Source organism: Mastomys coucha, unplaced genomic scaffold (genome assembly GCF_008632895.1).
Source record: "Mastomys coucha isolate ucsf_1 unplaced genomic scaffold, UCSF_Mcou_1 pScaffold21, whole genome shotgun sequence".
Classification (NCBI taxonomy): Eukaryota; Metazoa; Chordata; class Mammalia; order Rodentia; family Muridae; genus Mastomys; species Mastomys coucha.
Genome location: NW_022196904.1, coordinates 126,581,211 through 126,597,596, shown reverse-complemented (window position 1 = coordinate 126,597,596; position 16,386 = coordinate 126,581,211). Strand labels below are relative to the sequence as shown.

The 16,386-nt window shown below is 44.5% G+C and overlaps 1 protein-coding gene across 1 annotated transcript in view; it reads left to right on the top strand.

Moving 5' to 3' along the window:
- The first annotated feature begins 202 nt into the window (after positions 1 to 202).
- Positions 203 to 16,386, top strand: part of CUNH10orf143 (chromosome unknown C10orf143 homolog) — a 38,780-nt gene continuing 22,596 nt past the window's right edge. Inside the window, exon 1 of the mRNA XM_031388665.1 lies at positions 203 to 540. Within this exon, the coding sequence (XP_031244525.1) occupies positions 472 to 540 (69 nt within the window). The 5' untranslated portion in view covers positions 203 to 471. The remainder of the gene's footprint in view (positions 541 to 16,386) is intronic.

Sequence of the window (16,386 nt, the reverse complement as noted above, 5' to 3'; positions counted from 1 at the left end):
TAGGTTAGGTTGAGAATTCAAGTCCTCTTGTATCATAGAGCAAAACTAAAAGCCGTCAGACTGGAACTCCCAAAGACAACGCCCAGCGTAGCCTCAGGCGTGTCGATTGGCCGGCGGATCCATCTATGAGGACTCACTAACCAATCACAAGGAAGGAGGGCGCACCTCCAATGGACCAAGGGTTGCAGACGCGTGGAAAATCTTAAACAAACGACCTTTGGGCCTGACTTTGGGAACCGAGAAGCGACAAGCCAGTCGCGGCTTGCGAGGCGGCGGCCTGTGGCGGGTGGAAGAATTCCCCTATCTCAGGCCGCAGGAGACTCGGATTTCGGCTATTCTTGCCTGCAGCCCCTCCGTGAGGTGCAGCCAGTGTAGCTCAGGCTACGCCCCCCGCCTCCTCATTGGCTTCTCCAGACACGTGGTCGGGTGGTCCCGCCCCCGGGTGGCCTGAGAGGCGGTACGCGAAGCCGCATGGACAGCCTGGCGCCGGGCCGATGGAGGCGGCGGAGGACGGAGGAGCTGCCAGCCGCAGTGGACGCGGTAAACACCGGGCAGGGCGTGGGAAAAAGGAGGCGGTGTCCTAGCTGGCGCGCGGGCGCCTGAGCCGTGGCCCTTCCGGATGACCCGCGGCTGGGCGGCGGAAGCCTGCTGCCGAGGCGGGGCCGGGGGCGGGGCCAGGCAGAGGACCGTCCCGCCCCTCCCGCTGCGCTTGCGCAAAGATGAGTAGCCGTATGCTCCCTTGACTTAAGCTGCAGTGTCCTGAGTGTTACAGAATTTATGGATCACATCTTGTACCACAAGTCCGCTCTGGCCACCTATCGTCATAAACAAACTGAAAGAGCGAAGTTAAAAGTGGAAAGCAGAAAAAGATTTAATACAGCAGGTCGGAAGAGGGACAAAGAGATTGAGGGAATCACTCCAAGTCTGATTTAGGAGTACTGAAGTGAGACTAAAGTTGAAATAGAGAGGTCTGGCCAACATTGTCCCGGCATTGTCTAGGCTTCAGTGTCATCTTGTGAAGTTGTCTTACAGAACTGTGTGAAATCGCTGTCTCTAAGACCCTGGGACGTTTCTTTTTTTCCAGATCGAGATTCCTGGAGAAATTACCATTTCTTTGGAATCCATTGTTTGAATAGTCTGATAGTCGATTAAGGGACAGGTCTCTGTAGAATATCTCCATTTCTGCCAAGGCTATAAATGGAGCACTGTGAAAGCCCAGGTGCTCAGTCTATCACTGGCACCTAACTTCCTGCCCCAAACCTTGGGAGAAGGCAAGGGGAAGTTAAGCATTCCTTGAAGGATAGTTGGAAATCTTTGGGCAGGCTAAGCTGGCTGTGCCATGTGCTGCCCAGGAGCAGGGCATGTAAGGCATCTGACATTGCAACAACCTCTAGAATTCTCACTAGGTACCTGCACAGTTGAGTTACAAAAAATATTACCAACAAAACAAAAGAACCCTCAATTGTTGCAGGATATTTGATCACACTCTTAAACCCCCAGATTGTGTTATTTACTGGAAAAAGAGTCCTAGCACACACCTTTAATCCAAAAGCTTTCAGCTTGACTATTGTAAATAGGATTAAACAAAGTCAGCCATGGTCAACAGGCAGAGCAAGCAACCAGTTGACAGGAAGTGAACGTAGAAGTATTAAAACATCATGGAGAGTAAGAGAAAGTCAGGAAGATGGACAGAGAGATACACAGGAAGTAGAAGAGAAGGGCACACAGTTAAAGGGGGTCTTTGATGAAGGTGTGGGAGAAAGGACATGGTTTGGGGACATGGACTGAGGAGAAAGATCAGCTGGGTGTTTTCTCTGCCTCCTTGAACAAGGAGGCTTTTCATGCCAGCATCTGGCTCCCAAGTCTTCATTGGCAAAATCTAAGGATTGACTTCCTTGCATAAACTTAAATTTACTTAAACCATAAAATTACTTCAAACAGCATTCAATGTTTTTGTTTGTTTGTTTGTTTGTTTGTTTGTTTTGGCAGGGGGGAGGTTCGAGGCAGAGTTTCTCTGTATAGTCCTGGCTGTCCTGGAACTCACTCTGTAGACCAGGCTGGTCTCTGAACTCAGAAATTCACCTGCCTCTGCCTCCTAGGTGCCAGGATTAAAGGCATGTGCCATCACTGCCTGGTAGTACTCAGTGTTTTAAGGAAGTTTATGGCTTTGTTTTGAGGCTTGTCCATGGGACAGGTTTGGAGTAGGCAGTCTCTTAGCAGAACGGTGCTTCCTCTTCTCACTGCACATTGACCAGTTCCTACTCAGTTTTCACCTTCATTTACTACCTCTTAGGAGTTTTTTTTTTTTTGAGACAGAGTCTTCTATAGTTGAGGCTGTCCTCAAATTCTGTTACATATCCCAGAATGACTTCCCAGAGCTAGGACTACAGTCATGCTGCATTTCATTTTCCTTGCAACTATAAGGCCTTAGACATAATGCATGCTGATGTATCTTTCCAGTCAGCACAACAATATTACTTTAATTTTAGGTTTCTTTTCTTTTCTTTTCTTTTTAGATTTATTTTATGTGCATGAGTACACTGTAGCTGTACAGATGGCAGTGAGCCGTCATGTGTGTGGCTTTTGGGAATTGAACTCAGGACCTCTGCCGGCCCCCCTCACTCCGACCTGCTTGCTCCAGCATAATTCACTGTAGCTATGTTCAGATGCACCCAGAAGGGGTCAGATCTCATTACGGGTGGTTTGAGCCACCATGTGGTTGCTGGGATCCAAACTCAGGACCTTCGGAAGAGCAGTCAGTGCTCTTACCCTCTGAGCCATCTCGCCAGCCCCAGGTTTCATTTTTTTGAGATAGGACCTTTCTACTAACTTCCTTTGTAGCCCAGGCTGGCTTTGAACTCTTAGTGTTTCTCATTTTAGTCTCCCCCGTGTTGGGATTACAGAACTAGCCACCATCCCACCAGCAGGCAACATTGAGGTTTTTGTTTTGTTTAGTTTTGGTTTTACCATAAGAAAGACGAGAGTAGGCGTGGCTCAGTGGTAACCGGTACTTAGTATGCACAAGGCCCTGGGTTCAATCTCTAGCAGCACACACTAGAGAAAAGATGGGCCTGGGGAGCTGGGCAGTGGTGGGGCACACCTTTAATCCCAGCACATGGGAGGCAGAGGCAGGTAGATTTCTGAGTTCGAATCCAGTGTGGTCTATAAAGTGAGTTCCAGGACAGCCCGAGCTATATGGAGAAACCCTGTCTTGAAAAACCAGGGGGAGGGGGAGGAAGATGAGGCTGGGGAGATGAAATTAGCCAGGGAAATTCTTGTGGTGCAAGTGAGTTCAAGCCCCAGAGGTCAAATGAAAAAGCTACATTTGTAACCACAAATGTCTCTGGGGCGTCAGAGACAGCAGATCCCTGGGGCTAGTTGGTCAGCAGCCTAGTTTACTTGGTTAGCTATAGACCAATGGGAGACTTTGTCTCAAAAAACAAGATGGATGGTTCCTGATAAATGATGCCCAAGGTCGTCCCCTGGCTGCTTCTTAGCCTTTGATCTGATAATCCAGAGTGATTTAGTCAAGAAGCTTCTTGTACAGAGGCTCCTTCCTCTCCCTCACTCATCCCAGGTGCCCACATGCAAATGCGTTTGTTTGGTTCCTGTAAAGCTGAGCATAGTTTCCAGCTTCTCCCACAGCACAGTAGCTCTGTGCACTGTGTATGTACCTCTACACTTCGTGTACGGCTGTGCTGGCTAGTATTATGTCAAAACTGAAAGGAAGGAATCTCAACTGAGAAAATACCTCCAAGCCTGTACGGCATTTTCTTAATTAGTGATTGGTGGAGAAGGGCCTGGCCCATGCATTCCTGTGCTGGTGGTCCTAGATTTTAGACTGAACAAGCCATGGGGAACAAGTCAATAGGCAGCACCCCTTCATAGCCTCTGCATTGGCTCCTGTCTCGAGGTTCCTGTCCTGTTTGAGTTCCTATCTTGACTTCCTTTGATGATGAACTGCTATGTAGAAATGTAAGCTGAATAAATCTATTCCTCCCCAACTTGCTTTGGTCATGATATTTTGTCATAGCAATGGTAACTCTAACTAAGACAATAGCCACCAGCCAAACTGAGAAAACACTTTGGCCAGAATCAGCATTTGGCAAGTGGTTCTTAGGCACAGCCTGTTGGATACCAACTTCTCATAGTGCTCAGTATCCTGCCCTTGATAACCGAAGTTCCTAGCACTGAGAATAGCTACCGTGGTAACAAGTGTGACAAATGGATATGCCTACTATTTGCACAGTATCATAGTTACTTTTATATTGCTGTGAAGAGAACAACATGACCAAAGCAACTTATAAAAGAAAGCATTTAGTTGGGGGCTTGCTTATAGCTTTGAAGGGTAAATCCATGACTGTCATAGTAGGGAGCATGGCAGCAGGCCATAGGGAGGAGTAGCTGAGAACGTACATGGTGAGATGACAACTACCAGACAGAGAAAGACAGATACTGAAAAATGGTATGGGCTTTTGAAACCTCAAAGCCTGCCCCCAGTGACATACCTCCTCCAAAGACCACACCTCCTAATCCTTCCCAAACAGTTCCACCAATTCATCCAAATATATGAGTTTATGGGGGCCATTCTTACTTAAACCACCACACTCAGCCACAGGGATTAAACTGGTCTGCTCACCTGTTGAGGCAAGAAAGACAGATTTAGGAGAGAGACTGACCCTATGGGAGGGAAGGAGTCACAGAGGTCTTTACTTGGGCCAGAAATGTGTAGGGCTTCCATAGGGAGGAAATGGAGCATTAGAGTGGGACGGCATCAGGGGTGTCTCCTCTTTCTCTGGACTGAAGTTTACTAAGGAGTGGTGTTGCAAAGCCCATGTCAGGTTCTGTGTGTGTGACTCTGAAAGATCTAACAGTTCATATCAGACCATTTGGAGTTGAGTGTAGAGGACAAGTTACAGGAATGACAGCAGCTTTGCAGAGTTCTGTTAAAGACAACTCCCTTGAAGAGCTGCTCTGTGACAGATAGCACTACACAGGTTTATGTTGCTTGCCCACAGCATATGAATGTGCTTGCCACCCAGTCTTCCATCCCTGACTCCTCTCAAGACAGCTCAGTTCTGGGCAAGACAGTGGGGCAGAGCCAAACCTCTGATGCCCTGGTGAGCCAATACATGTTTTTCTAGCTCGTGAGTTCCAGGGAAAAATGACTGCTCACTCTTGTAATTTTTCCATTTGTTCTTTAGAGACAGACTCTGAGAACGTGTTGACTTCATGGTCTTCTGCTTCTCACTTTTCCTTTTTTAAAATGTAGTGAAAACTACATTTTACATGACACTGAAAAGTATCATGATTAAAGTATTATCAGTATATAACCAACCACTCACGTAAGGAGGGCATAGTTGGGTTTTGTGGCCTCCACAAATGTTATGTGAGGAGAGCCTCCTAGCTTGGTGTGCAGTGTGATCTCATTGCTTTTAATATGCATTTCCTGGGCAGTGACCAGCTGTCTCCATGTACTTCCTGGTCATTGGTCTGTCTTTTTAAGGACATCCTCTGCCCAAACCTTGGTCCTCTGCAACAGTAGCAGATGCTCTTAACCACTGGCCCATCTCACCACACTCCCCCTTCCCTTTTCATGTATGCTTACAGAAGTTCCTTCCCAGGTTCATGGTGTGCAGAAATCCTCTCCCATCTTGAACCTTTGTGTTTTTTTGTAAGGAAGTTAGTTTTGACTCCTTCATATAGATCTGTGTTCCATATCCATCAGCATGGCACAGAGCAGGCTCAAAACAAGTGGGTTGTTTCTCACTCGGCACTAAATTCTCAGCACCCTTTGTAGAACAGCTTCTTTTCCTCCCAGGAATCACCTTTGCAGCCGTGTTGGAAATCAGTTCTTTGTAAATGGGAGAGTTTTTCATGAACTTTCAATTGATAAGTATATTTATTTTCCTGTCAGTATAGTACAGGCTTAAGTAATATGGTGTGAAAGGGAGGTCCCTGAAAAGATCATGCCCTGTGCTAAAGCTTTTCCAGATGGATTGAACTTCCATGACTGGGGAGAGTTACAATGCTGCAGATTGAGAACTAAGACTCTCTTCAACTGTCCTTAGTAACTTATAGCCATTTATCACCTACCCCGGTATCTGATGTAACACTCTTGCACTATCAGATTAAAGCCTTTGGAATGCATTAATTTAGGAGACCATTAGCTTCCATGAGCCCTCAAAACTCTAGAAATTTATAAGAGAGACTTATTTACCTGAGTGTAACATGCCTACTTGATACACTAATGTGTTTAGTAAATGACTTGAGTTATGACTGTCTCTGCTTCCATGATGGACACATCATTCAGAGTCCACGGAGTCACTCAGGATAAACCATTTTTTTTCCCTCTGAAATTAAACTTGTGTTTTGCAGATCCTTTGCTTGAAATCAGTGTTGAGATCTGTAAATTGCAATTTTATTTTCAGTTGTTCTTTTTGTAGACTATGTCTGCCATTCTGGGCCCCTTGAATTCCCATATGAATTTTAGGATCAGCCCTTTAATTCCTGCAGACAAGTCAGCCAGAGTTCTGCTGTGCTGAGGATTGAGCTCAGGGCCTTGGTATGCTAGGTAGGAGTTCTACCACTGAGTGACACCCCTAGGTCATTCCCCCCTACACCCTTTTATAAAATTTTAGTTTGACACAGGTTGCCCTTAACTCTGTGGTTCCAATTTAATTCCACTGGGGTCTGAGGACATAGTATGTCTTGAATCCTTTCAAATTTGTGAAAATGGCTTTTTCCATGGCCTCAAATGTGGTTGGCTTTTGGGAATGTGTGCTCTGCTGGTTTGGGCTCTTTGTTTATGGTTGTTTTTATTTTTGAGACAGGGTCTATAGCCCTGGCTGTCCTGGAACTCATTACATTGGCCAGTGTGGCCTTGAATTCATAGAGATCCACCTGCCTCTGCCTCAAGAGTGCTGGGATTACAGTGGGTATTGCCACAACTGGTTAAAGTGAGGTTCTTGCATATTATAATTGTTTTTTTCCTAATCGAATCTAACTGTAGATGTCTTGTCCCATGACTGTTGGTACAATTAAAATTGTTCTTTTTTAAAAAATATAATCATGGTCTTACCATGTAGCCGGTTGGTTTGTAATTCACTATGAAGAACAGGTTGGCTTCAAACTTGTAGTGTTCTTCCTGGCTTTGCCTCCCAAGGGATTTTTTTGTTGTGGTGGTGGTGGTTTGCTTTTTGAGTTTAGGCTCATATAGCTTAGGCTGACCTTGAATTCAGGATGTAGTCAAGGCTGACCTTGGGTTTCTAATGCCACCTCATTGCTTCTGCTGAGCTGGGATTACAGGTATGTGGTCTACTATTTGTTTTATGTTTAGCCATTCTTTGCTTATTTTTTCTGTTTTCTTCCTAGTCTTTGTTTAATGGGCCGTTTTTGTTTGACTGTGTGCTAATTCCCTCACTGGCTGGTTAGTTGTGGTTTTGCTGGTTGCTTGTGATATAGTGTGTAGCTTCAGTTTACACTACCATTGTAGGCTTCAGCAAATCACTTCACGGTGAAGCCTTCCTTCTCGTTCCTCTTCCGTCTGTTCTCCTCTGTTGCAGTCATACATTTTACACTGACCTACACTCTGTGCTGTTCCTATTTTATTCACACTGGTCTTAATCCTATTGGACCCTGTTTAGCTGTCTGGATTAAAAGAGATCTGCTTGTTGAAGGTGTCAGTTCATAGACTTCTGTTTAAGCAACTAAACTTTAAAGAGGTTTCCATGGCAAGAACCAAGAGACCATAGATTTACTCACAAAGTTCCATCATAGTTGAATTTTTCTTTTAGTCCATATTTCCTTCTGGAATGTTGAGGATCAGGGATTGTTGGTGATTGGACCCTCACATCCTTGCATGGGTGATTGTATACTTGGCACTCTAATATGAGCAGAAACATCCTATGTCTATAATCCATTTTAATATTTCCTCCTGATATTTTTTTTGTCAGTGTTAGGAAATCAAACACAAGGTCTTGTACATGTTAGACAAGAACTCTGCACTCACTTCCATCCCTAGATTACTTTGAAAATTTCTAGAGGACAGTTGCTAGGGACCATATACAGGGTCTTGTGTGATAGACTGCTAAGCTACATCGCCAGCTTTCTTTTTGAGACAGGGTCTCACTACTTTACCCAGACTGATCTTTAATCTGTTCTGTAGCCAGTGCAGGCTTTGACCTTGTAATGTTCCTGCATTAGCCTCCCAAGTAGCTAGGATTACAGGCCCCTACTACCAGGCATAGCTAGGTGTCTCAAATTTGATGGTGTCTATAACCCTAGAGGTCAGAGAATATCAATAATTCCAAGCATGGATATAATGAAGAAAGTGGTGGCAGAGACAGCTAGTGAGAAAATTGCTCAAAGGTACTGATGGAAAAAATGTAGAAGTAGCCAGAGACAAAAAGACACACCGTGTATTGAGTCACAAACATGGGGGCTATGAGTTCACACTGGAAATGGTCCTGCAGAACAGTAGAGTTACATCAATGACAGAAAAAAATCCTATCTATTTAGAATTCTATACCCACTGAAAGTTATCTTTTGTGTTCAGTTTCTGAACTTTTATTGCTTTTTTTGAAGCTCACCAACCTTTTCTTTGAAAGTGTCTAATTTGCCACTAATTGGACCTAGTGTAAAGCAAATACCCAGGTATAGCAAATAGGAGTGAATTTACTTCAGATTATTCATTATTGATTGTTGCTGTTAATCCTTTTTATGCCTCTATGGAAAACCATGTTTGTGCCACGTGTAGATTGTCTTTGTGATTCTCTACCACTGGGACTCAACAGAACCTTTGTTTCTCTTAACCCTCAGAGTATAAACTGTCTGATGCTCTGGATAAAGTTGGCTATTGCATGAGCTTTTAGTCGGCCTCATTTATGGGATCCATTCTTTCAGGTCCCACTACTGCTACAGTGGTAAATACCTGTCACTCCTGGGATCCCATCTCAGAATACTGCTGCACTGGGATCAGACCTTCAGTTCATGAGGCTCTAGAGGACATTTAATAACCAAACCGTTACAAATCATTATACCTAGTAATTTTTTATTAGTCATCCGTTGCCAATTAGAGATGTGGTGGTTTGAGTTAAGAATGGTCCTCCATAGGTTTATGTATCTCAACACTTAGTTACCTGGGAGTGGCATTATTTGAAAGGATTGGAAGGATTAGGAGGTATGGCCTTGTCACTGGGGGTGTTTGAAGGAAGTTTGTCACTGGGGGTGGGCTTTGACATTTTAAAAGCCCATGCCAAGCCCAGTGTCTTTTGCTATCTCAGCTGTAGATCAGGATATAGCTTTCAGATACTGGACTAACCCTCTGAAACTGTAAATAAGCCCCCAATTAATGCTTTTTTAAAATAAGAGTTGCCTTGGTCATGGTGTCTCTTCACGGCAATATAACAGTGACTAGGACAAGAAGCACGGGTGACATCTACATTAGATAAAGCTTACCCTAGCCTGGTAGTGACTCTTGAAAGCTGCATTCCTGGAGCTCCCTGAACAGCCAGCAGGCAGTCCACAGAGTCTCCTATTCCCAGCAATTGCTTGCTGCTTATATAAACTCAGGAAGGGGCCTTATGAGTCTTGTAACTTTCTGAGCTTCCCAAGTCTTATAAAATTGAGCTTCCTGTTTTCTTAGGTTTCTAAAAAGAGCTTCTCTCTAGGAGATATATTTCAATTCATAGGAAATGGCTACACCACACAGTTGTATTCAGTAAAGTTTAGTCTGAAGGACTTTTTAAAAGTTTGAGCTGGACTGGAGAGAGATGGCACACAATGGTTAGGAGCATTGGTTGCTCTTCCAGAAGATTCCAGAAGATTCTTGTATCAGTTCATAACTGTAACTTCAGTTCCAGAGTATCTAATGCCCTCTTCTGGCCTCAATGGCCACCAGAGGCAAGCAAATGGTAGTAGACACATATGCAGACAAAAATACCTATATATGTGAATACATACATACATACATAGCATTTAAGAGCTCTTAGCCTTAGAGATTGCTTCTTCAGAACCCTTGAGCCATGGGGTCCAGGTGGATGAAGAAGCCAATATGTAAATTGAAGTACAAAGATGAAAGATAAAGTGTAGGTCTAAGGCCATCGAGGCAGAAGGAGCAGATATAAGGAATGCTGGGGCCAGGGACCGTGTTGTGAGTTTTTGGGCTATATACTGCTGTCCACAGCTTGTCATCAGTAAATCTGGAACTTTTGTCACCATCTGATCACCAAGACCACTAGTGAAACACCTGCCTTGTTTATGACCAGAGCAGCCCCTGCTCACCTGTGCTCTGAATCTGTAGCATTCTAACTGTCCCCATTCTCAGGTGTGCTTACATGTAACGTAGATATAAGAAATAACCTCTTCTGTTAAAAGCACAATAGGTTGGAGACTGTCAATTTTAAGTGTTTTCTACCATTTTTGACTGGGAATATTTTAAAGATTGTCTTAGAAAGAAGTTCAGCTGCAGGTACTTCACAGCTAGCTAAAAGTACCAGGAGCCTGGCCTGCTCCCCAGTCTGGCCAGGGCAGCCTTAGTGACCCTTTATCCTTGCTGTGGCCTCCTCCCTGCATTCTTCTGTGGGCAAGGGCAGCAGTGTAGAGAGCAGAGGAGCCTCTCCTTTCATCCACATCCCTAGGCTGGCCAGGATCTTGGTCTAGAGATACCAGACTTAAGGATCTTGAGAGGATGGATAATTTTCAGTTCCAACCTGGAGTATTTTTAATGCAGGTTCACAGACTTTGATGTGAATAACTGGAAGGCTTGAGTCTGTCACGTTTACCCATTCTTACTATTATGGACTGGTTTAAAAAGTGTGGGAAGGGGGAGTAGGTGGGTGAGAGGGTGAGGCTGTTTTTTTTTTTTTTCTTAATCCATTCATTCAATCTGTGGGTAACTTCAGGACCTACCTTTGCTAACACTTGGGAAATTATCCAATAAAGCCAGTAGTCCTTGTCAGCAAAACCACTTAAATGTATTGATGGCTTTAACACCATCCAAGAAACCCTAAGGGGTCTAACTTAAAAGTGCAAAGATGGAGAGCTGAATCTGCCCGTTTCACTCCGTAGGATGCAGATTTGATAGCTCATCTGCTGAGTGCCATCCCCAGTGGAAGCCTAATGAGCACTCGCTGATGAGGCAGAGCCCCTCCAACAAAACCCTTTGCTTTGCCCTTTGGTGGTTATTAAGATTTTCTTTCTCAGTCATTATAGCCCACTCCTCAAGAAACAAGCTACTGAGCCATCACCCTGCTTTCTTCTAGTAGAAGGAATCTGCTGAGCTGAGTGCCATGCCTTACTTGGTTTAGTTTTGTTTGGCCGTGCTTCTCCTTGGTACAAGAAATGGGTCAGTGGTTCATCTTTGGTTATGACCTAAGTTAACACTTAACTGGCCTAGGTTACATGTTCTCCTACAGAGAACAGAGTTCTCAACTGTTACAGAGTGTCAGTACTTACCAGCTTGGGACAGATTTTGTTAGAGATGCACAGAAAAGCGGAGGGGAGCTAAGGGCTCACAGGAAGACAGCAGCTTTCCCCTGCTAGAGGACCTCCTGCATGGGCGCTGTTCAGCAGCCACCCTGGAAGGGTGTGGGTTGGCTTCTTTATCGGGTACTCAGTACCCAGAGAGGTATGTAGTAGGTCTTCTGGGAACACCACTTGTTTGCATGACTTGGGAGGGCACATGTGTTTAACAGGAAAGAAACAGAGGAGGCCTAGGTGGATGTGTCAAGTTGCTTATATTTTCAAAACATCATCTATTTAGGAAAAACTAGAATTCAGTTGTGTCATAATGAAATGCAGTATCTTGTACAATTAATACACACTAGTGAAGAAAAAAAAGCAGCCTGTGATTCCAGCAGTTGGGAGACTGAGGCAGAAGGATCAAACTATGAATTCAAGGCTAGCCTGTGCTACATAGTGAGTTCAGGTCAGTCTGGGCTTTGTCTCAAAAAACCAAACCAAATACAAACAAAAAACTATCATTGTTGGGTATGTGCTTTCCTATCTGGACTGTAGATTGCTTCTTAGAGTTCTCAACACCATGATGTTGGATAAGCATAGAGTCTTTTTCTTTTCCTTCCTTCCTTCCTTCCTTCCTTCCTTCCTTCCTTCCCTCCCTCCTTCCTTCCTTCCTTCCTCCTTTTCTTCCTTTTTTTTTTTTAAAGGCTGTGGCCCCGATAGGCTGACTCTTCCCCTTCCAGAAGCCATCCTGTGTCCTCGGGTAGCATTAGGGAACCCCTTCGCACCCCATGCTAAAACATTGACTGGCTGCACCTCTTGTAGCAGTTCTGTGACTTCATGAGTACAGTGGACCTGTCATGTCCAGAAGACACGGTTTCACTCTGCTCTTCCTGGACCTTTGACACTTAACAACCGTTCTGCCTTTTCCCACAGTGACCCTTAAGCCTTGGTGACAGGGTGTGTCTCATTTGTGGCTGAGCTTTGATCAGATTTTTTTTTTTTTTTTTTGGTTTTTCAAGATAGGGTTTCTCTGTGTAGCCCTGGCTGTCCTGGAACTCACTCTGTAGACCAGGCTGGCCTCGAACTCAGAAATCCGCCTGCCTCTGCCTCCCAAGTGCTGGGATTTAAGGCATACGCCAGCGCTGCCCGGCTTGACCAGATTTTTGTTAACCAGAATCCACTGCACAAAGACATTTCTCTGTTGAAGTTTGAGAACATAGGGATATAGAAGTGTTGGGACTAAAAATTTAGAGAGATTGGATACTCATTTCCTCATTTCTTTTTAAGTCTTTTGCCCACTAAGAAAATAACTTCACTAAAAATAATTTTTATTTTATATTCATGATTCTTTTACCTGCATGTATGTCTATGCTCCATGTACATGCCTGGTATCTGCTGAGGTCAGAAGAAGGCATTGGATCCCCTGAAACTGGAGTTAACAGGTAGGTAGTTCCGAGCCTCTGTGTAGGTGCTGGAAATCAAACCTGGTGTCTTAGTCAATGTTCTATTACTGTGAAGAGGCATCATGGCCCGGGCAGCACTCTTTAGGTTTGTTTTGTTTTGTTTGTTTTTGTGTTTGTTTGTTTGTTTGTTTGTTTGAGACAGGGTTTCTCCTGGCTGTCCTAGTACTTACATTGTAGGCCAGGGTAGCCTCTGAACTCACAGAGATTCTCCTGAGTGCTGAGATTAAAGGCACGCCCTACCACCCCTTTCTCACTGCAATTCTTATAGAAGTATCAACTGGGGCTGGGTTACAGTTTCACTGGTTTAGCTCACTATCACCATGGTGAGTAGCATGTTGGCACGCAGACAGATCTTCCACTAGGCCTGGCTTGGGCCATTGAAACCTCAAAGCTCATCCCCAGTGAACAATGACGCACTTTTTGCAACAAGGCCACACCTACTCCAACAAGGCCACACCTCCTAATAGTGGCACTCTCTGATGATTCAGCATTCAAATATGTGAGCCAATGGGGGCTATTCTTATTTAGACCACCATGTGCAGACACTCTTGGAGAGCACTCTAGAAGAGTCTTTTGAGTAATGCTCATGGCAAGTACTTTTAACTTCTGATATAAAGTCAATGTAGCCCAGGCTGGCCTTGAACTCAGGATCTTCCTCCTCAGCCTTCTGGTTGGTTGCTGGGGTTAACAGTGCATGCCACAGATAGCTGGCTTTACTATTAATTCTTAGACGTAGGGTCTGATCTATAGTGGGTTGGTTTCAATGTGTGATAAATACCCAGTCCTCAGTCTATCTTTTCACATTTGAGAGTGAATCCTGTTAGAACCCTTTTCTCCTAAAGATGGTCACCCCAAGAATTTTCTTGACTGTAATGCTTTTAATGTAATGTGATAAATGTGAATGCTTATTTCCTAGCTGTCAGTATCCTCCCATCGATTGCATGTTTGCCCTTAGACCAGCAGTGTACTCTCTTGACAGGGATCATTGTATGTTAAGGTTCTTTTAGGCGTTGCCATCTCCCCCATACAGTGTTTCGTGTTTTAGGGCTCCATCAGTTATATTTTTCAGTTCTGTCTCTAGCTAGTTTAAAACACAGGGACAGCGTAGGTCTGTCAGTTCAGACCCTCGGGCTTCAGACAAGTCAGCCAAGGCCTTTGTGCTTCACTTTCTCATTCCAAGACACAAGTGGACTCCTTATCCTCCTCAGTGGTGTGAGGATGAAATGAGTCTCCTTTTCTTTAAATAAAGGGGCGTTTATTAGGTTCCGCTTGCTGTTGGTTTCTTTAAGATCTTTAGAGTTGGGGCTGGAGATGTACTCAGTGGTAGAGTGGTCTATCCCTAATACTGGGAAAATGATCTTTAATGTCTTAATCGAAAGTGACTTAGGTTAATTGTGTGCTGGGTAAACTCACAAAAGCCTAAGTCCAGTCATCAACAAGTCCAGGGATACACCTGTCCTTCCTGCTCCTCCCCCCAAGTTCAGCTTTTTATCAAAAGCATGACAAAAGAGGGCTGATCTATGCCTGAGTTGGCCTGACTCCTCAGGCCCTTCATTTGTTTCTGATGTCCTTTCAGCCCGGGGTAGCAGTGGCAGGGTTACAGGATCTCCCTCCAGTGCTGCACAGCTGTTGAGCCAGGCCACTAGGCCCTGACTGCAGGCCAAGCTCTCAGAGTGTCTGCAGTGGCTCAGGTCTTTGCCAGCAAGTCAGACCCCAAAGATCCAAATTTATAACAGCACTTTAATGAGTACTCCAATGTTGCCCTTGGTGATAGTCACCTCATTATCCATGCAGCTAAAGGCAGAATAACTTAGACAAGCTTAGAGATGGCTTCCAAGCATGGGAATAGTCACTGCAAGGGAGGAGGACCTCTCCTCAGTATATTCTCACTCCATGCAAGGATGGACCACCTTGGCAGCTGAGGGAAGGCCTGTGTCCTTCCTTTCTGTGGAAGGCCTCAAATTTATGGTGGTCCTCCTGTCTAAACTCTTTTTGAAAATAAAATTATATTTATTATTTTTAATTATGTGTAGGTGTATGTGTCTACATGTGGGTATGCGCATATATGTGCAGGTTCCTGGGAGGTCAGAGACTTTGGACCCTTTGGCGCCTCAGTTGTAAGTGGCTGATGTGGGTCCTCTGAAGAGCAGCTAGTGCTCTTAATTGCTGGGCCATCTCTCCAGTCCCCTCGCCACAATTTTTAAATTTTACTTATTTAACTTATGAGTGCTCTGCTGCATATACCTCTGCCTGCCTGAAGAGGGCAGCAGATTCCCCCCGTAAATGGTTGTGAACTCAGGACCTTTGGAAGAGCAGCTAGAGCCATCTCTCCAGTCCCCTCTCCACACCTTTTTATTAGAAGCCAAGGAATGGATTTTTGTCTTACTCTTCTCCATTGTTTCCTCAAGGTAACCATGTATCTAGTGTTAGTTGGCCTGTTATTTTGACCGTGGCTTACTGATATTGTAACTTACCATCTCTTTGGCAAACTGGAGTTGGTTGGGAAGTACTGGAAGATCTTGCCTGTTCAGTTGAGAGTCTTTTGAGTAACACTCATGGCTGAATGGGGCTGCAACATTAAGATGTCCCAGTCTACTTGGCAAGAAAGGGCCCCTTGTGTCCTCGTAAGGTAGAGGCCAAGAGTGAGAGTAAGAGGTCTAACCTCTAGCCTTTCTGCCTGACATTCAGCCAGATTCAATGTGCTGGAGGATGCAAACCCCTCAAGAGGGCAAGGTCATTTTCCAAATGGAAATGTCATCATGGAGTCTTGGTTTGATGGAAACCATGCTTTCTCTCTAAATGGCAATCTGTGGGACCGTATTACTCTCCATTCCCCAGCTGTCCCTGCTCCCTGTGCAGACTGATGGCCATCCAACTGCAGCACAAAGAAACTTCTTTATCAGAGCAGATAGAATGGAGTGAAGCTGGGGAAACCTTTAGCTACATTTCCTGTAGCAGGACGTGAGCAATGGTGTACGCGCAGAATGACCAACTTCCCGATAAGGCCTTTAGTAAGGCTTCTCAAAATACCTTCATAATGAAGGATTGGATCAGTGTTACTACTATTTTTACTATCATTATTATTTTCATAACATGTCACTGTGTAGCTCAGGTTGGTCTCAGACTTGCAGTCTTTCTGCCTGCTCTTCCCATGTGCTGGGATTACATGTGCATATCCCCATGCCTAGAAAATTAGTTTATTTCTTTTATGTTCATCTTTATGTAAAATATGTTTTCTTGTGAACTTGGCATCTGTATATTACTGATCTGTAATGACTCTTCCTGGTTTTCTGATTTTCTAATTTTAATTTTTTTTTTTTGAGACCGTCTCCCTTTTGTAGACCAAGCTGGCATTGAACTCACAGAAGCCCACCTACCTCTGCCTCTGAGGTGCCAGGATTAAAGGTGTGCATCACCACACCTGGCTTGGTTTTCTAATTTATACTATGCACAGATAGAT